The 21,804-nt window shown below is 47.1% G+C and overlaps 1 protein-coding gene across 1 annotated transcript in view; it reads left to right on the top strand.

Annotated features, from left to right (window-relative positions):
- LOC137430288 (phosphatidylinositol transfer protein beta isoform) overlaps window positions 1-21,804 on the top strand; it is a 53,713-nt gene that overhangs the window by 20,518 nt on the left and 11,391 nt on the right. The window contains exon 5 of the mRNA XM_068121060.2: window positions 11,456-11,463. Coding sequence (XP_067977161.1) covers window positions 11,456-11,463 — 8 coding nt within the window. The remainder of the gene's footprint in view (window positions 1-11,455; window positions 11,464-21,804) is intronic.

The following is a 21,804-nucleotide window of genomic DNA, read 5'->3' as shown; positions in this document are numbered from 1 at the left end:
GGCGACGAAGCCCCCGGTTCTCTATTCCGGGCGCTTTTCCGTCGCCAACTTCCAGCGCAGGTTCGCCTCGCGTTGGCCGGGACCGGGCTAACGGAACCCCGAGCATTGGCAGCCGAGGCGGACAAGTACTTCGCCGCTTCGGACACACGGGCGAGAGTCGGCGTGGCCGTCACGGCCCTCGTGGCTGATGCTGCTGATGCTGCTGATGCTGCTGCTGATGCTGCTGATGCTGCTGATCCACAGCATCAGCTTATACAGCATACGCAGCATGCTGATACGCACCTCGTGACCGCCGCCACGCCCCGCCCACCGCCGCGGCGAAAACCGCCACCGCGGGGAAACCCGCCAACTCCACCGGCCTGGCGGAGCCAGCCGCGCTCCTCCAGCTCCACCACCTGGTGCTGGTTCCACGCCAAGTTCGGCCACGAAGCTCAGCAGTGTCATCCGCCATGCTCCTTCAACAAGTCGGGAAACGCCCGGGCCGGCGCTCAATAGTGGCGATGAGCGCCGGCCGTTCGAGCAGCCTGCTGTTCATAACGGACACCTTCTCCGGGCGCCGTTACCTGTGCGACACGGGAGCGCAGGTGAGTGTCGTTCCCGCCGGCACGTCAGACAAGCACGCCGCGGGTGGGGGCCCCGCGCTGCTTGCCGCGAACGGGACGCCCATCCGTACGTACGGAAAACGCTGCCTCTCTCTGCGGTTCGGAGGGCAGGTTTTCCGATGGACGTTCGTCACCGCCGACGTGCCCATGGCACTGCTTGGCGCGGACTTCCTGCGCGCTAATGGGCTCCTGGTCGACGTCAAGCGCAGACGTCTTGTCCAGGCCGAGACGTTCAGCTCGCTCGCTTGTGCGTTGCCCAGCTCGTCGAACAGCTCAACGAGCGGCTTGCCAAGCGGCTTGCCGAATGGTTCGGTTCCGGCCACGTTGGTCTGTACGCTTCCGGCAGCGGACGCATTCACCCGCCTCCTCGCCGGCTTCCCGGCCCTCACGCGGCCCACCTTCTCGGCGGGGGCCGTCAAGCACGGGGTGGCCCAACACATCCCCACCGTCGGGCCACCGGTCTACGCCCGGGCACGCCGCCTCGAGCCGACGAAGCTGGCGGTGGCAAAAGCGGCGTTCGCTACCCTGGAGCGACTCGGCATCGTTCGGCGCTCAGAGAGCGCTTGGGCGTCGCCGCTGCACATCGTGCCGAAGCCCGGCGGGGGATGGCGACCGTGCGGGGACTATCGCCGTCTCAATGATGCCACGACTCCCGACCGCTACCCCGTCCCCCACATTCAGGACTTTTCCGCCCGTTTGGCGGGCATGTCCTTCTTCTCGAAGGTGGACCTCATACGCGGCTACCATCAGGTCCCCTTCAGTTCCGGAGGACGTCCCGAAGACGGCGGTCATCACGCCATTCGGACTCTTCGAGTTCCTGCGCATGCCCTTCGGTCTGAAGAATGCGGCTCAGGCGTTCCAGCGACTGATGGACAGCGTCCTGCGCGACTTGGATTTTGTCTACGTCTACCTGGACGATATCCTCGTCGCCAGCGCGTCCCGCGAAGAGCACCTACGCCACCTCCGCACGCTCTTCGAACGCCTGGGCCAGCATGGCCTGATTGTGAACCCCGCAAAGTGCTGGTTCGGCACCACCATAATCGATTTTCTGGGGCACCGTGTCACCAGGCACGGAGCCGTCCCCCTGCCGGCCAAGGTGGAGGCGGTGAAGGGGTTTCCGCGCCCCCGCACGATCAGAGGGCTGCAGGAGTTCCTGGGCATGGTGAACTTTTACCATCGGTTCCTGCCCTGTATCGCCCAGCTCCTGCGCCCCCTGCACGAAGCTCTCCGAGGTAAGCCGGGCAAAGGCGACGTTACCTGGACCGAGCAGATGGACACGGCGTTCACGGGCACGAAGCTCGCCTTGGCTAACGCCACCATGCTCGCGCACCCAGCGCCCGATGCACCGATCGCCCTCACCACCGATGCCTCGGACTACGCGGTGGGCGCGGTGCACGAGCAATGGGTGCGTGGAGCTTGGCAACCGCTGGCGTTCTTTAGCCGGCAGCTTCGCCCGCCCGAACGCGTTACAGTACCTTCGACCGCGAGTTGCTCGGGCTTCACTTGGCGGTCAGGCACTTCCGCCATCTGCTCGAGGGCCGTGCGTTCACTGCCTTCATCGACCACAAGCCGCTGATCTTCGCGATGGGCAAGGTCACCGAGCCGTGGTCGGCCCGGCAGCAGCGTCACCTCCCGGCCGTGTCCGAGTGCACGACGGACATCCAGCACGTCGCGGGGAAGGACAACCCGGTGGCGGATTGCCTTTCCCGGGCCGTCGCCCACGCAGTCCACCTCGGCATCGACTATGCCCGGATGGCAGCGGACCAGGCCGCTGACCCCGACGTCCAGGCCTTGCGGACCGCCGTCACGGGCCTCCGCGTCACCGAGGTGCCGTTCGACGGCGCGGGCGCGGCCCTCTTGTGCGATGTCTCCCTCGGGCGTCCTCGCCCCATCGTGCCCGCGGGCTGGCAGCGCCAGGTGTTTGACGCCATCCACGGCCTGTCCCACCCGGGCGCGAGGGCCTCCCAAAGGCTGATCGCCGACAAGTTCGTCTGGCATGGCCTCCGGAAGGCCGTCCGCGGCTGGGCCAGGACGTGCCTCCCGTGCCAGCGCGCCAAGGTGCACCGGCACACCCAGGCCCCGTTGGCCCCGTTCACGGTGCCGGAACGCCTGTTTGACCACGTCCATGTGGACCTGGTGGGACCTCTGCCCCCCTCGCGGGGTTTCACCTATGTCCTCACCATGGTGGACCGCACCACCCGGTGGCCGGAGGCCGTGCCCTTGGCGTCGACAACGGCGGCCGATGTCGCGCAGGCTTTCATCGCCAACTGGGTCGCCCGGTTCGGCGCCCCCTCAGACATCTCGTCCGACCGCGGCCCCCAGTTCACCTCGGAGCTCTGGGGGGCGGTCGCGCAGGGGCTCGGGGTCCGGCTGCACCGAACCACGGCCTACCACCCCCAGGCTAACGGCCTGTGTGAGCGATTTCACCGCTCATTGAAGGCCGCGCTCCGGGCCACCCTCCGCGACGGCGGTTGGGTCGACAGGCTCCCCTGGGTCCTGCTGGGCCTCCGGACGGCGCCCAAGGAGGACCTGCGCGCATCCGCGGCGGAGTTGGTCTTCGGGCAACCGCTGCGGGTGCCGGGCGAGTTCCTCCCCGACTCCACGGCACCATGGTCCGCGGCACAGCAGCGCTCCGCTCTGCAAGAGACCGCCCAGAGGTTCGCCCCGGTGCCAACGGCATGCCACGGGCACCCACCGACGCACGTCGCCCCGGAGCTTCGCACGGCGGAGTACGTATTCGTCCGCCACGATGCCCACCGGACACCACTGCGGCCCCCGTACGACGGGCCTTTCCGCGTGCTGGAGACCGGGGCGAAGCACTTCACCCTGGACATCGGCGGTACTCCTGACCGCGTTTCAGTAGACCGCCTCAAGCCGGCCCACCTCGACGTGGACCATCCACCGCCAGTGGCCCGACCCCCACGTCGGGGCCGCCCCCCTGCGGGCGGACCCCCGGCACCGCCCAGCCACGCCGCCCCCCGGTCCTGCACCCATCCCAGGGGCAGCCAGGGGCATCCCACCTGGCATCCCTGCACCCCGGACGCCGCCGATCGCCAGGGGGCGCTTCGGCCGGGTCATTCATCTGCCCCGCAAACTGGCCCTCCAGGTGCGCGGGAATTCTGGGGGGGCGCGTGTGGCGGACACAAAAGCCCACTGGCGTGGTGACATCATTCCGCGCACCAAGTGGGCGGTGGCCACGCCCGAGGGGTAGGCGTGGCCTCATGATATACACCGGGCGCGCAGCCCGGAGCGCGCCAGTGTTACAGTGAGCTCCTGAAATAAAGACGCTTATAAGTTACCGCTTGTCCGCTTCCTCCTTGCTCGCAAGCAGCGCGCGTAACGCCGCGCTTTAATGTTATATTTTGAACACTAATCACAACATGAATCGGAAGCCAAGTCTGCTGTTTAACCGTACCTTGGCTCTGAATTTGTCCTGATGACACATACGCAAAGAGGAGTGCGATTTTTTAATTTTTTAATTTTATTATTTATTAAAGTTGTGAAGCCGCTTCAATATTTGGCCGTGTCAAAAATTACGAAGAATAATCTTTCTAATCCACCATGTTTAATTCTAAAGGGTTTCGTTCGTTTCTAGGCTTTGCCGATTTCATATTAAAAATGCTAAACTGAAGCCCTTCCTTCAGACACTGGTGCAATTATATGCCTCTGCCCCCGAAGGTGGCCGGAGGCATTATGTTTTCGGGTTGTCCGTCCGTACGTCCGTCCATCCATACAGGCTAAACCTCGTTTTTCTCAGCAACCACATGTCCAATTGAGATGAAACTTTCAGGGTAGGAGTGACACCCATGCAGAATGTTTTTATAATTGTGACGTCATAGGTCACGTGGTATGGCAGCCATTTTGCAAATTAAAAAATTCTTTCTCGGAAATCGCTGAATGGAACTTTTTTTTAACTTGGCACATTGTCAAGTACTCCCAATGGGGAACAAAATCATGATAATGATGACATCATAGGTGAAGTGGTATACCAACCAAACATGTTTTCATCAAATTCCTTATCCTAAAAATCTGAAATTGCATGCACATGATCTATGACCCATTTCTATTGAAATATTAAATTTATGACATCATAGGTCACGTGGTTTGGCAGCCATATTGGATTTAACCGAGAACCTTAAAAAAACCTCTTTTCCCAAACCACCAAATCGAATGACTCGAAAATTTGTGTCATTGATTTGGCATGGCGATTAAAAGATTATCATGAAAACATGGTGGTCACATGGTGTGGCAGCCATAATGGATTGAAGGAAAATATTAAATAATTATGTCTCTGAAACCGCTTACCCTATCGATGTGAAATTTTACGAATATAATCTAACACCACTGTTGCATATAGTTTGAAAATTATGATGTCGTAGGTCACGTGGTTTGGCATCCATCTTGAATAGAAAAACGAACCTTATCCGATCAACATGACACTTCACAAACGTGATCCCCTACCCATGCATATGCAGAGTGTACATTTTATAAGGTCATATGTCACGTGGTATGGCAGCCACATTAGCTTGAAAGCTGATATTAAAAAAAAATCCTTTCTCTGAAACCACATCACCAACCAATGTGAAACCTGCGATGGCTGCTGAAAATGTGTTACTTGGAAACAGCTGAAGGGATTTCAATCAAATTGTTTATTTTTTAGGACAGTGAACGAGAGCATCTACCCGTTGTGGGACTATGTGGAGGCATATTGGCGACACAGTTGCATTGCTCTAGTTAGGTTTACTCCATGAAATGGAGAGTAACCTATTATTCCCAAAGTTTTTCTTATTATTCTTCCACCCTATTTTGCACCTCCGAAAACTTCATAATTAAGTTTCTCAGCAACCGCTGGTCGGATTGACAGGAAAGTTTCATCAAATGATTGGCTAGGCTCGTATAATTTTTTTAATGCTAATTATGACGTCATAGGTCACGTGGTATGTGCGCCATCTTGTAAAGCACCTTCAACTTTGCCCCTCAATATCTCAAACGGCTCAATGGAAAAATTTGAGTAATGGCTCATTCTAAAGAACTCTGCAATGGGAACAAAAAACATGTTTATTTAGTATCTTAAAAATGCTAACGTTAAGACATTAGAATTCGTTAAACACATCTTTGCCTCCACGAAAATGATATTTTTTTTCCCAGATCCTTAGTTTAAAAAAACTCAGAATGCAAAAAATTTCCAAGTCTTACGTCACATGGTTCGGCCGCCATATTGTTTTTCGTGAAAAACACGAAAACCCCTTTTTATCCGCAACGGCTGAACAGATCGAGCCCAAACTTGGCATGCATAATCGCATACCCATGACGAACAAAAAGTTCAGCAATCATGATGTCATGCGTCACATGGTTTCAGAGTTATGGCGTTTTTAAGCATAAACTAAAAATGCTATCTTCTCCATAATTTGTGAAGATATCGAGTGGAAACTTTACACAAATGTTCCCCATGCAGGGAGGTTTCAATCATACTTGAGACATTTTGATAAGTCACATGGTGTGGCACCAAATAAATAATTGAAGGAAAATCCTAAAAAGCATCTAACTCTTGACCACTGCATTGATCGACTTGAATTTTAATGCAATGTAGCTCTCATCAAGCGGAACAAGTGTGTAAAGTTTCAACATGATTGGTTGTACGGTCCCGAAGCTAGAAGTCTTTATTGTTGAAAGAAGAAGAAACGCAACATTTTTCTTACCAGGCCATTTTAATGCCATTCTACTGCCATTTTAATGAGTAATTTCCTTTAAAAACCATTTTCTCTGCAATATAATTGGACCGATTGAGAGAAAATTTTCACCATAGGAGGGACTCGGTCTGTGGAATATTTTAATGGTAATTATGACGTCACAGGTCACGTGGTTCGGCCGCCATATTGTTTTGAGGCAAAAACACTAAAATCCAATTTTCTCCAAAACTCCTGAACAGATCGAGGCCAAACTTTGCAGGCAGAATCGCATACCCATGACGAACAAAAAAAGTCAGCGAGCATGACGTCATGCATCACATGGTTTCAGAGTTATGACGTTTTTAAGCATAAACCTTTAAAACCTAGCTCCTCCCTCATTTTTGATCCAATCGAGGGGAAACGTCACAGATGTGTTCAGCATATCAGTCTACTATAACATCCTTTTGGAATTTGCAATAGGTCTCGTGGTTTGGCAGATATTGTTAATTAAACGCAAATAATAAAAACATTTATTTCTCTTGAACCGCTTCATTGATAGACGTAAAACTTCATACTGAAGTAGAAGTCATGAAGAGGAACAAGTGTGCAAAATTTCAAGATGATTGGATGTACGGTCTGGAAGCTAGACGTTGTTATAGCGTGAAGAAGGAAGTCTTCGATTGTGGACGATTAATTAATTTATCACATGTACAGACTGAAGGCATCGTTGGACACGATCTCACGCGGTAATTTTAACCTCAAATAAAATTCTAATTTAAGATTTGTCAATAGCTGAGGTATATTAACAAACGACTAAAACAGATTTGGCCAAATTCTGACTTTTTTAAACTCGATCGCATTTGACACAGAGTTGTGAATGGCTGAGGAAGAAGAAACCTTGCATTGGCTTCTCAGACCAAATAAATAATTCTGGCTCTGCAATTTTCAGGTTTATTTTCTTTTTAAAATCGCTTTCTCTGCAGTCATTGCACGGATTGACATGAAATTTTCACCAGAGGTGCCTGGGCATGAAGAATCTTTTGAGGATAATTATGACGTCACATGGTACGGCCGCCATCTTGGGAAAACCGAAAATTTTTACATCTCCATATCTCCAAAAGCACTGAGTAGAAAAGATTGAGACATCTCATTGTAAAGAACTATCCATGGAGAATAAGCCTTGTGAATTGTGTCATATGTGCCTCCATTATGACGTCATAATTCGACAAGTACAAAACTTCATCCGATCAGGATGAATTTTTTTGATCATCTCGTGATAAATTGATGGAGAAAATAAATAAATAATGTGGAAGCGGGGTTGTTGTAAACTGTGTGTGTGTGTGTGTGTGTGTGTGTGTGTGTGTGTGTGTGTGTGTGTGTGTGTGTGTGTGTGTGTGTGTGTGTGTGTGTGTGTGTGCGCGTGTGGGGGGGGGGGGCAATGTGTGTGTGTGGGGGGCAATGTGTGTGTGTGTGGGGGGGGGGTGATTATGTGTGGGTTTGTGGAGGGGAGGGTGTGTGTGTGTGTGGGGGGATCTGTGTGTGTGTGTGTGTCGGGGTTGTATCCAAGGGGGTTGTGTCAAAGCATGCCCAATGAAAGTTGGGTTGTATCAAAAGTGGGGTTGTATGAAAGCGGGAAGGCAGAGTAAACCGGTCATCACTGCCAGCAGTTATAAAGTGGCAGTTCTAGTTTGTTATTGCTTTTTTTTTTTTTTTTCTTTTTTTTTCTTTTTTTTAACTCTCGGCCTGCCTAGCAGTCAAACAAAATTGAAAATCATTCCAAACAGGAAACTTACTGTTTTTAAGGACATTATAAGGTAATGTAATGTGTTAGACAGGGTGATTTAATAGATACTGGGTAAAACGGAGGTAAAACCCTGAATTAATTTATTTGTATGCCTTTGAGCCTCTTTAAACCTTTATTCCCTCAGCCACAAAAGGTGGGTGAAGATTATGTTTTCACCCCTGTGTGTTTGTTACTTGCAAAATCGGAGATTTTTCAAGTATATTCGTCAGTCGACTTTGTTATTCTGTCTGATGGTTTATCTGTTTCTTTGTCACTCGTCTACAGGTCACAATTCTAAACCGATCGTCATGAAACTTTAACAAGGTATAGAGGTAGTCACAACTGAGAAGCCTATTGATTTTGAGGTCAAAGGTTAAAAGTAATCTTGAGGTCGAATTTCTAAAATCGTCATTTTTCATCTGATTGACTTGAAAGTTGAACAGCATTTGCATATTGAATCGATGAATTGAGACGCCAACTATTTTTGAGGTCAAAAGGTCAAAGGTCAACTCCATGTCATATTTATAAAATCGTCAATTTTCATCCGATTGACCCAAGCTTTGATTAAGATCATAAATTTTAATGTTGATGAAATGGACAATTTGATGTATCCATGACAACTTTTTTGGCAGAGGAGGGTGGTGGATTTTTCAAGTATCGTGCTCTGTATAATGTCTTTCTTGCTTTCTTGTTTGTCTGTCTTTGAACGAGATATCTCAAAAAGTTGTGGATGGCTTCGGCCGAAATTTGATGGAGAGGTTGGGTATTAGATTTTGGTGAAAATCTGGATCCAGATCCGGATTGGATTTTTTTTTTAGTGATTCTTCACCATTGAGTGATATGGTTAAAACTGATACATAGCACGATATCTCAAAGTTGTGGAGGGATTCGCATGAAACCTGGTGGACAGGTTGTGTGACGAGGACGAATCAATTCGATTTTGGTGAAGATCTGAATACGGATCCGGATCAGAGAATTATTTAATTTTTGTAAGTGATTCTTCACCATTGAGTGATAGAGCCAAAAACGATGTATAGCAAGATATTTCAAAAAGTTGTGGACGACTTATGACGAGACTTGGTCACTTAATATAGCATGTAGATAGATGATTTTGGTGTCTAACCCACAGTTTTCTGCACCAAGGAAATGCAACAACGGTATTTGCAAAATATTTATGTTTGATAAATATTTTAGACAAAAATGTTTTCGATAAATATTTATGCCATTGTCAATAAAGTGGGCCATTTAGAACTCATTCCTCTATAACTCTCAAAACTACACATGGGGTCTGGCTCACTGTCAGGGCAAGGCCTCCCCAACAATAATGGTACCGAGCAAACAAGGTCCGACATTCCTCGTGGGGGGATAAAACGATAGCTGGCCATTCACTGGCAAGCCGTTTCATGAATCTCTTGGTCTGATAGCTTTCATGATTCTCCATGCCTCTCCCTGTTATCAATTCTTGAAACTGTCATTTCTGTGTGATGAGAAGAAAATTTCATTGACATCTCAAATGGATGGTTTGAACTCCTCAATTAGCTGCTTTACTGCCCCTTTCGCCTAACTGTCCCCTTCGGATTCTTTATTTTGTGTCGGTGTAAGTTGTTCTCTTGTATACTTCAAAAAGCACTTTTTAGACCAATGATAGCGAGCTTCGATCACAACAAAGTCCCCTTGAGCATACCACTGAACCTGGTCACCATCTCTTGGTCGCTACAACTTTTAGCTGCTTCAATAACCTTTGTGTACATTTTACTGCTGATGGCAGATTGTACCATTGTCCATGTGTTCGTCTTCTTGGGAGTACATAGTGACCCACACAAGAAACAGTTCCTTTTCCAGTCAAAAGTGGAGATGGCCATTTGATATCTTGTGAAGCATGTACCAACCCCGTCACCACTTGTGCTTAGGATTTCATCAAGGTCCTGATGCTTTTGCCATGCAATTCATTGAAGATTTGATGAACAGGGCCCGGTTCCTAGAAGCCCGGATACGCCTATCCTGTGGATAAATCACATATATGGTGAATTAAACTTATCCACTCGATAGCTTCTAGCAACCGGGCCCTGGTGTATATAGATCTGCAGTTTCGATGGTACTAGAAATAACTTCGCCGTTCAGAATTTACAATTGCTTCTCCAAAATTTCCTTCCCTACTTCATCCTGTCATTCAGAGCAAGCAGTGATTAGTGACTGGATTTTTGTCAGGTCTGGTGAAACTCCAGAAGACTTCGCAGTGAACGGCATGGAGCAAAATATGCAGTTGCCAATATCAAATATTTCAAATCGCTGTCTTTTAGATGCCGTACATCAAACTCTATGGCCATCCCAAAACATCTGAAAAACACTTGTTTTGCAGGCAAGGTGTTGCATCAATGAGTGTGTCATCCATCGATCAGGACATTAAGCTGGGGACCCGGCTGTTAGCTTTAGCTGGTGGACGTTAAAGTTTCGATGCCGTCTTTTGATGAAGAATAAACGAGTTATCATTGGGATTCTGGCCAAAATTAAAATGTTTTGCCCTGGACACTGCGAGCAAGGCAATTGCAACTATTTTACTTTCCAAGGAACTATTTCAGTGGTACCGAGGCCCTGGATTGGTGGCTGAGTGGAAAGTTTGGCCAAAGTCTTGCAGGAATCGGATGGACAGGCCTGACGTTCGGCTGATGCCAATTTGGGTCGAATTAATAATTAATTTGTTCAAGGTTTCAGTGATAACTTGCCTACTTTTCATGAAGGACACCGTCAGGTGTTTAACATCCACCAACTAATGCTATCAGACGGAACGCTCAGGTTAACATCCATCTGATTGATGGTGCACTTTGTGATGCAACATCACCTACAATGAGGCAATCGTATAGTTTCTTGTCGGGTTGGGAATCAAACCGAGATTTGACAGCTCTCAGGTAATGGCGCTACCTCGGCACCATCCTATCATATTGTGTATGTGATCATGATAATTACATTGCTGGCCTTTTTGGAGGCCATATAATTGAGATCAGGAGATGGTTGTAACCAACCAAATGCATGATGCCTTAGACAAAATTCGAGCCATTGGTTTGTGTCCATTTGGGATGTATTTTTGAGGTCATCTCATGTGGGTTACATCTTGACTTGATTTAAGCACTCACTTTGTTGTACTAACACTATTTCTTCATTGTTCAAACGTCAAAGATAATTTGGAACAAAGTGGGAAGTTTCTCAGCTGTGGCGAGCCGTCCTTTGGGGGCCACTTTTATGCTGGCAAATCGGATTATTGTCTTCAACGGTTGTGCTGATATTAGTCATTTTACACCATTACATTAGTTATTTTGAACCAATGTCACACAGCTCACCATAAACGTTCATTGTTTTTCTTTTTCTTGTCATCCCACATGTTTCATCGTCGTCATGGAGAACAGTGATTACGGTACGTGCAGCTGCCGCTCACACACAGGCGCAAATAATAGCCTTTAAATACATTTTAGTTTTCTGGATGTGTGTCCAATTTTATTTAGGAGTCCTGCAGAATCTGCTTCTGGGGCGAATGAACAAGCCAGATAGTGATATCATGAAAGTGATTCAGATATAATCCAATTAAAAATCGAATTAACAATCCAAATTAATTAAATAATTTTTGAAATACCAACTTCTGTCCTGGAAGTCCTTGGTGTCCTTGTGTTTTATACTTCTCCCCCTCCCCTTCTCACGCCTCCTCCCCCCAAGCCCTCTCCCTCCCACACATCTCCCGATGTCCCTGCTCTCAAATGTTGTGTTTGTGTGCTTCCCCTTCTCTCCCCATCTTGTCTACCGCTCCCTCCTTTTATATATTTTGTTTGTCTGTTTGATTTGTTTGTGAAATAAATGTTAGCTCTTTCACGAGCCTCGATTCTGTATACAAAAAAACAAGAAAAAACAAAAAAACAATGGCTGATGAAACCACTCACAATGATCACTTTTAAGGTAGTTCGCTTGGATGAATCAGCGTTGATCTGAGATCTGCCAAGTATTATTGCATATTTGTAATCGTTACCAAACTAGGGTTGCAATCATGACATGTGCCTGCATCGGATGGAAGTTTAATGTTTTTCTTATTTATCTACGACTAGCTGAATGCACCCGGCGTTGCCCGGGTTCTTTTTGAATGAATTTAATCTTCTGTACTAAAAAAGGAATAAAACGCGGCCTTGCGAAGCAGTGGAGTTTGACTATCCGGCCGCGGCCGCATTTCGTTCATTTACTACTATAATTCAGCTTTTACTCGCGGCCATAGAAGATTGACTATTGTAATTCAGCTCAGCTTTTAATTGCGAAATGGGCCCAGCCCGGGCGAGGCGGCCTCGACTGGCCTCACCACCTAGCCTATAACCTTCCCAAGACCCGTCCCGACATTTTTTGTTTGAGGTTTCCTCCTATCTTTCACCATTCAGGAGATTAGCGCGTGCAGACAAACAAACAAAAACTTTCTTTTAAATATATAATAAATAAATAATAATAATAATATATAAGAGAAGAAGAAGAAGAAGAAGATATGAGAGAGCCGTTTGTCTATCGCCATTTTCCTCAGATGGCTGAACAGATCTTCATCAAACTTTCAGAGGTTCATCAGTGAGTGCCTGGGAGTGTTTAAGGCTAAAAAAAGAAACAAAAAAAATGAAAAATAAAAGTTAGTTTTTTTGGAATTAAAAAAAAATCACTATTGTGCACATATAGTCAAAACCTTTTTGGTTAATGACAGTTATATACAAGTACACATTCACATAAACAAATACAAAACAATTACCAGACATTTGACCACAAATGATCAAACAATACCGGAAGCGGTCGAAGTTGGTGGTAAGGTGGCTTCTTCTTCCTGAACGTCATCATACTTAACTCAGAAACATGATCTACGCTACATTCACCAGCATATATTAAACGAAAAGGTAAAATGATGATTTGACATTTGTGATGGATTCTGATTTGGATGTAATTGCTTTTCCATTATACTCGTATTTGCCCTCATTTCAAATACTAGGGCATGCCCGTACTATATATATATCTAAAATTATATCCCCCCCCCCCCCCTCTATTTACATGAAATGGTTTGGTCCCTTCGCAAAGCCAAAGCGAACGGCTTGCGAGTACGGTGACAATCCCCCCCCCCTCTATTTACATGAAATGGTTTGGTCCATTCGCAAAGCCAAAGCGAACGGTTTGCGAGTACGGTGACAATCCCCCCCCTCTATTTACATGAAATGGTTTGGTCCAAAGCGAACGGCTTGCGAGTACGGTGACAATCCCCCCCCCCCCCTCTATTTACATGAAATGGTTTGGTCCAAAGCGAACGGCTTGCGAGTACGGTGACAATCCCCCCCCCTCTATTTACATGAAATGGTTTGGTCCAAAGCGAACGGCTTGCGGAGTTTGGTAAAGAAATCGCCATAGCGTGCACAAACGCGCAGGAAAGCGAAAGAATCGCAAATTAGTTTTAATTAGTTTTAAAACATAGTTTAACGCCAACATAGTTTGCCAACGTGAAATAAATGAATACGCTCTCAAATGTGCCGTCCGAGGCAGAGTCTGTTCGGCACGTTCGGCACACGTGATAGCTCGCTGCTCTCTGATTGGTTGAATCGTTTTTTGGACATAGCTCGGTAACTACTTGTCCGATTAATATGAAACCTTGAAAAGGCACATCCTCAGGTCCCCAGCAATATACCTGGCAAGTTTAAAGTATATCGGACCCGTGGTTGTCGAGAAACAGCGGTCACAGACAAACAAACACACAGAGATTACTGGAATTATAGATAGACTAGGGCATGCCCGTACTATATATATATCTAAAATTATATCCCCCCCCCCCCTCTATTTACATGAAATGGTTTGGTCCAAAGCGAACGGCTTGCGAGTACGGTGACAATCCCCCCCTCTATTTACATGAAATGGTTTGGTCCAAAGCGAACGGCTTGCGAGTACGGTGACAATCCCCCCCCCCTCTATTTACATGAAATGGTTTGGTCCAAAGCGAACGGCTTGCGGAGTTTGGTAAAGAAATCGCCATAGCGTGCACAAACGCGCAGGAAAGCGAAAGAATCGCAAATTAGTTTTAATTAGTTTTAAAACATAGTTTAACGCCAACATACCGCCAACATAGTTTGCCAACGTGAAATAAATGAATACGCTCTCAAATGTGCCGTCCGAGGCAGAGTCTGTTCGGCACGTTCGGCACACGTGATAGCTCGCTGCTCTCTGATTGGTTGAATCGTTTTTTGGACATAGCTCGGTAACTACTTGTCCGATTAATATGAAACCTTGAAAAGGCACATCCTCGGGTCCCCAGCAATATACCTGGCAAGTTTAAAGTATATCGGACCCGTGGTTGTCGAGAAACAGCGGTCACAGACATACAGACATACATACACACAGAGATTACTGGAATTATAGATAGATGTGAATGTTTCTTTTTTGCTTGGGCAACTCCAGCTATAAATGCTTATGTACTTTACTCGGGGTACAAATACAATACAACTTTGTCTGGGGGGGGGGGGGGGGGGGTAACATAGGCTATGTGGCCATGGTCTTATGCGGAGGTGTGGGGGACTGGGAGAGGGGCGTAAATTCCCTATATAAATGGGAATTTGTAGCCCATTTATATAGGGAATGTAGCCCCACCTGGTGATGATGGCAGAGGGTATTACAATTTCCTTTTTTACCTGGGCAACACTGAGGTTAAAGCACCCTTTGCACAGGGAAATTTTTCCTACTTCCATTCCTCCCTTCCCCAAAACGGAGGGGCCTGTCAAAGCCACCACCTCAACCCCCCCCCCCCCCACTCCTCCCACCCCCCAAAAGATGTATATGTCGTATATCGCTCCCCGCCCTCTCTCCTCACCTTTCCCTCCCTTCCCCCTTCCACTCCCCCCACTCCCTTCCTCACCCCTCACTCTCCCCACCCCCCCAGAAGCTTATACATGGCCTTTTTCCATAAAACCGTCTCGTCTAAAATGGATAATGACTGGCTCTAAAATGCATGATTACAAAAAAATATATTGAAACTTTTTTTTTACTTCTTCAAATGTACCAAACTGACATTCTCCTGCAGTGTAAAAAAAACAAAAACGGTTTTACTCAGATCCCCTTGGAGAATTAAGGGGATGTAATCCCAGCTGAGAATGTTGTAGATTTTCTTGCAAGAATTATGTTACCTTGTCTTTTTCTGAATAATCAATGAAAGCAAGGTAGTAATTCCTGGAGAATTGGCCAACTTGTACACATGAGGTAGTGGGTGCAGCCATTGGACATGAAATGTTAGCAGTGGTACACACTCAAAAATAGTTTGTCTGGTGGTCATTGGATTAGAATAACCAAAGCTATTTTCCTAACAATGAGGAAATGAAATTTCCAGGATCAATAGCTGGATAGAGGCGATTCCAAACTGCGGTTGGCTGCAGATAAAGAAAGACTGTTGAGTATTTGAAACGGCTGTAAAGAGCCACATGACTGAAGCAGGACGTGCAAAATTTTCAGAAAGTGAGTTACGTGAGGTCTCATGATATAGGTATACTTTCAGCATTTCATCTTTTTATATTTTGATATATGTACTGTGGGCTGTAGGTGTTCCAGATCAGTTGTATTGAAGTTGTGTTCATTTCAACTGGTTGTGGCTAAAACATAAAGTAACATTCTCCCCATGCCATACATCCACAGCACGCAGACTTTGTTTCTTTCTGAATTGCCTTTCAGGAAAATTAGCCAAAAATTGATCTCCATCCTCGAAAACGAGGTGGCACCTTGCTGAGTCCATCTGTGGATTATGCTCCCCCTCCATCCCTTCTCTCACTTCAAGTTGTGGGAGGACCATGTTGCACCTGCTGAAACCCGTAAATGAAGATAACAACCAACGGGGGAAGTCGTTCAAGTGTTCTGTGTGTTCTGAAGATTTTCGCCAACTATCAAATTTAAATAGACACAAACGCATTCACACAGGGGAGAAGCCGTACAAGTGTTCTGTGTGTTCTAAGGTTTTTCGTCAGTCATCAAACTTAAATAAACACAGACTAGTTCACATGGGGGACAGACCTTACAGGTGTTCTGTGTGTTCTAAGGTTTTTCGTCATCCATCAAGCTTAAATAAACACAGACTAGTTCACATGGGGGACAGACCTTACAAGTGTTCTGTGTGTTCTGAAGATTTTCGCCAATTATCAAATTTAAATAGACACAAACGCATTCACACGGGGTAGAAGACGTACAAGTGTTCTGTGTGTTCTCAGGTTTTTCGTCAGTTATGTTTAAATACTCACAAACTCATTCACACAGGGGAGAAGCCGTACAAGTGTTCTGTGTGTTCTAAGGTTTTTCGTCATTCATCAACCTTAAAAACACACACTCATTCACACGGGGTAGAAGACGTACAAGTGTTCTGTGTGTTCTAAGGTTTTTCGTCCATCATGTTTAAATACACACAAACTCTTTCACACAGGGGAGAAGACAGGGCACAACAGCAATAGTCACCGGAGGAAGCACTAGTTTCGAAACTTGACATAACATTAGCTTTAAAACTGTCTGTCTGTTAAAGCTGTACTGTCTTTCCCTCGCGGTCCCCCTGTGCTGTCTTTCCCTCGCGGTCCCCCTGTGCTGTCTTTCCCTCGCGGTCCCCCTGTACTATCTTTCCCTCGCGGTCCCTCTGTGCTGTCTTTCCCTCGCGGTCCCCATGTGCTGTCTTTCCCTCGTGGTCCCCCTGTGCTGTCTTTCCCTCGCGGTCCCCCTGTGCTGTCTTTCCCTCACGGTCCCCCTGTGCTGTCTTTCCCTCGCGGTCCCCCTGTGCTGTCTTTCCCTCGCGGTCCCCCTGTACTGTCTTTCCCTCGTGGTCCCCCTGTACTGTCTTTCCCTCGTGGTCCCCCTGTACTGTCTTTCCCTCGCGGTCCCCCCTGTACTGTCTTTCCCTCGCGGTCCCCCCTGTACTGTCTTTCCCTTGTGGTCCCCCTGTACTGCCTTTCCCTCACGGTCCCCGTGTGCTGTCTTTCCCTCGCGGTCCCCCTGTACTGTCTTTCCCTCGTGGTCCCCCTGTACTGACTTTCCCTCGTGGTCCCCCTGTGCTGTCTTTCCCTCGCGGTCCCCCTGTACTATCTTTCCCTCGTGGTCCCCCTGTGCTGTCTTTCCCTCGCGGTCCCCGTGTGCTGTCTTTCCCTCATGGTCCCCCTGTGCTGTCTTTCCCTCGTGGTCTCCCTGTACTGTCTTTCCCTCGCGGTCCCCCTGTGCTGTCTTTCCCTCGCGGTCCCCCTGTACTGTCTTTCCCTCGCGGTTGTCAGCTCTTTCACGAGCCTCGATTCAGTATACAAAAAAAGAAAAAAACAAAGGCACCACAACCGACTATGCTTGTGAGAAGGCCGGATGCCTAATTTCTGTGTTTGCTTCCTTCCATATCTTGTGTCCACAACCTCTTTGCTCTCTATACCCCCTCCTCCCCTACCCAGTTGCACCACCGAACTGCTCCTGAAATCTGTCTTTTGCACTTGAGAAAGAGGGAAGTTTCTGGCAACCTTTGACTAATTCTGCAACTCAACCGGACGACATCAGCTCACTTGTCCTAAAACCTGCTCTGCTGCTCTTGCACATCCTCTTTCTGCTCTTTTCGCCATATCATTTGCCATAGGTCACCTTCCATCTACTTGGAAATCAGCCATCGCTGCATTGCATAAAAGGTGCAAAAACTGATCTCCTTAGCTACGGACCTATCGGCTTACTTCCAATCATCAGCTAGGTCATGGAATCCATCATCGCAGTTGACAAAATCTTTCCTTTTCCCCCCTCGGCCTCATTTCATGTCATTACTTTGGAATCGGAGCAAGTCACTACTCTGGACATGCAGCTTCTACTCTCCCAACAATGGATGGAGGTCCTCGATGCCAAACAGGAAATTAGAGCTGTCTCCCTTGTCATATCACGTGCCTTCAATACGGTCTGGCACCCCGCTCTGCTCACCAAACTCTCCTCCTATGGTATCCATGGAAATCTCCACACATGGCTTGCGGACTTCCTCTCCAGTCATAGTCAACGTGTGGCCCTGAATGGGTTTCTCTCATCTCCCCTTCCTGTTCAGGCTGGAGTTCCCCAAGGCAGTGTTCTGGGCCCTGTGCTTTTTCTTGTCTTCATCAATGATCTCTCTGACTCTCTTGAAAATCCTCTCTATCTCTTTGCTGATGACTCCACTCCCTGCCACTCCATTTCTCATCCCTCAGATCGGCAGTCTGCAGCCTCCTTACTCTCTGCAGACCTGGACAAAATCACAGACTGGTCAAACAAGTGGAACATGTCTTTCAATCCTGACAAATCTCACACTCCTACGATGTCTCTCTGAAAAGACCAACTGGACAACCCTCCCATCCACTTTCTGAACAATCCAATCCCAGAAGTTCTGTCACTCAAGCTTTTGGGTCTCACTATCTGCCATGATCTTTACTGGGAAAACCACATTTCAAATCTGGTCTCCAAAGCCAGTAGCCGACTGGGCATCCTCCGTCATGCGAAGTCCTTCCTTGGCACACCTGAGCTCCTCACCACATACAAGGCTTTCATCCGCAGCTCAATGGAATACTGTTCTCCCCTCTTGGCCGGTGCTCCTGCCTCACACCTAGCTCGGCTTCACGCTGTTGAAACCAAAGCTTTCAGAATCGTTGGAATCTCCCATGATGAAGCTAACTCCTAGGGCCTCTCACTTACTCACCGCAGGCAGGTTAGTGGTTTTTCTGTCTTCTACCGACTCCTCTCCGGCCTTGCTCCCCCAGCTCTCTCTGGGCTCTGTCCCCCAAATATTCCTACAGGTCGCACAAGATCCGCCTGCAACCCTCTTATGGTTAAACTGCCAAAATCAAGACTCTCTGCTCACCTTCACTCCTTCATTCCTCTTTTCTCCTGCCTCTGGAACAAACTCCCTCACTCTCTTCAATCGCACTCCTCCTGCCAGGTCTTTAAAACAGCTGTTCACCACCATCTCTTATGGACCTCGATCAGCCTGCCTGCGGACCTTTTTTCCCCCATACAAAACCTTGATCTTTTCTACCACCGCTATTTTCACCCCAGAGCCACTTTTTTGAAATACCAACTTTTTTTCCTGTAAGTCCTTGTGTTTTATACTTCTCACACCCTCCCCCCATTCCCACGCCTCCTCCCCCCCAAGCCCTCTCGCTCCCACAGATCTCCCGATGTGCCTGCTCTCAAATGTTGTTTGTGTGCTTCCCCTTCTCTCCCCATCTTGTCTACCACTCCCCTTATTATATAGCTCCCCTTATTATATACTTTGTGTGTCTGTTTTGATTTTTTGTATGATAAATGTTGGCTCTTTCACGAGCCTCGATCCTGTGTGCAAAAGAAGAAGAAAAAAAAAAAAGATTTACATAGTGGAAAGGGGGGGGAAACAGCAACAATTATGGTGGAGGGACACTTTTTATATACAGGAATGAGGCTTGTTGAAAAGAGTAGAACTGGCAGTGGGACAAACGTCAAGGGAATGAACAAACAGCAAAAGGGGAAAGGGAGGAGGTATTGAAACACTGAAGCTCGCCGGTAAGATGGTTGAGTCAGGAAAAGTTAATGGTGGCAATAAAGATAATGGGGGCAAAATTGGAGATGACAGGAGATGAGTGAAGATGTGCACTGTTTGCTTTTGAAGTCCTGGAGGGAATAGAGACAGAACAGCCCTCTTTAAGGTGGTTCCATAGATGGGTGAAACGAGGAATAAAAGAGTTAAGGTGTGGTTAAATTGGCGTGTGAAATATTAGTCATAGCCTGAAAAGGCAAAGTTGTACGAACTCTGTATTAGACCTTTCCAGCATTTCACCCGAATCATCAAAACGAATTGGCCCATTTTATTCACAAAATTCGTTGATGTGATCAAATTCAGGTAGGTGTTTAGCTACAAAAAAAAACCTGTCCAAAATTTGTACTCGGCATTCCGTTCAAGCCTTGCATCAAAACAAACGACTTGTGCCACTGGGCAGAAGTGCATTTGATCATACAGGGTGTCCACAAATTTTCTAAATTCAAACTGCAATAAAAATAAAATTCAATGTGATACAGCGATGCGTTTTGCTTCCTGTGAAAGAACATTTCTCAAAGTTCTATTGACTTCTTTTTCATTTCTAGGTGTGTCCTGTGACAAATGACATCGCATTTACCACAAATGTCGTCCCCTCAAGGAAATGCACAGTGTGTGGTTTGGTGTACAGAGACCAAATCGGCTATGCAGGTTCAACTCATTTTCAGGATGACATATCCACCATCAGCAGCCACCATCGAGGAAAACGATTCGTGAGGCGCACATAAAGTTTAATGGAGATTGTGAGCAGAGGAAGCGGGTAGGCCAGCCAAACACAAGTGGTGAGGATGTTGAACACATTATAGAGTGCAGCCCCCGCAAGTCCAGTTAGAATTGACAACGATCTTGACAAACTGACGATAACACTCAGAAATGTTTTTCCACATCCAGGAAACTACATAATTGTATCCCATTTCATTCTGTGGTTTTCTGACATCCTTCTACTGGGCAAACAATTTTCTTAAACCAGTTGTCATGAAGTTGCTTGATTGTAGCATTCAGCAGATCACCGACTAATTAATTATCCGCATATCAGGTGGTTGCTCTTTTCAGATGCTGATCTAAGAAAATGCGTGCATTTGAGTAGGTGGTTGGGAATGAGAGGTGGTCTGTCATGACGGGATCCACTGTCAGTTTTCTTTTTGTCCATGTTGTCCACTGTTGTGTTCATCTATGCTCTCACTAACTATTCACGCACTTGTGAAAACAGTCGAAATTTTTAGTGACTAATTACTTCTGGCTCCAATTCGCCATGGTGCCCAAGCCTCTGGGGACTTTCAACACTGATCAGGATTTTAAGAAGGGGGCCATGACAAAGGATAGCCTGTTGCTTTGTTTTTGAAAGGGACACTGCTCTTGACCGCTTATTGAAGTTAACACTGTGGTCTGATAGAAGTTTGGCCATTGGTGTGGTGTGCATGTCAATATGGGAAGTCTATCGTGTTTTATCATTGTTTAAATAAGTGTTCATAGAATTGTAACTCGGTTTTGTGTTGCTTTTGAAATGGTTTTTTGTTTTCCAGCCTTTTTTTGGCGTAATGGTGAGAGCGACCACTCTGAGTCTGGGCAGTCGGCGGTTCGAACCCCGGCCGAGTCAAATCACAGTTTAAAAATGGTGTGCGCTGCTTTTAAAATGGTGTTCAAAAAGGATAGAGCACTGAGAAACAGCCATAGGTTGGCAACCACTGTGCAGGCTTTGATAGGCCTAAGACCTCCTGCTTTGAATTTCCTTGTAAGGGAACTCTTATTATAAATGTGCAAAACCTCTGAGGGGAAAACTCCTATAGATCGTTTGGCTAAATACATTTTTAAGTCATTCACAAAGAGAGGCCTAGCATTACTTTAATTCTCTTGATCCCTTTCTTGAATTCTCTTGCTGGTCTCCTTGCCATCACTACTTCTTTCTTAAACACAATCTTTCTCACTCCCTCTCCCTCCTGTCTCCCCCTAATAATTCTCACACTGGCAACTAAGATGATTAAAGTACATTCTTGAACATGTATTCCTATGAAATGATGCATTATGTCAAACGAAAGCAAGTCGAACATTTTGTTAGCTATCCTATTGCTTTGTTTTGTTAACTCATTATTTTTGACAAACATTTCTATTTTCTTCATTCTGAGGTTCACAAGTGCAAATACAGTCGTGGCCCAAAATATTGGCACCCTTGCACTTTTTTCAAATAACTCACAA

The sequence above is a fragment of the Myxine glutinosa genome, chromosome 6, assembly GCF_964187855.1.
Source record: "Myxine glutinosa chromosome 6, kmMyxGlut1.1, whole genome shotgun sequence".
Lineage (NCBI taxonomy): Eukaryota > Metazoa > Chordata > Myxini > Myxiniformes > Myxinidae > Myxine > Myxine glutinosa.
Note: the sequence above shows the minus strand (reverse complement) of the source record. Positions and strands in the feature narration are given on the sequence as shown.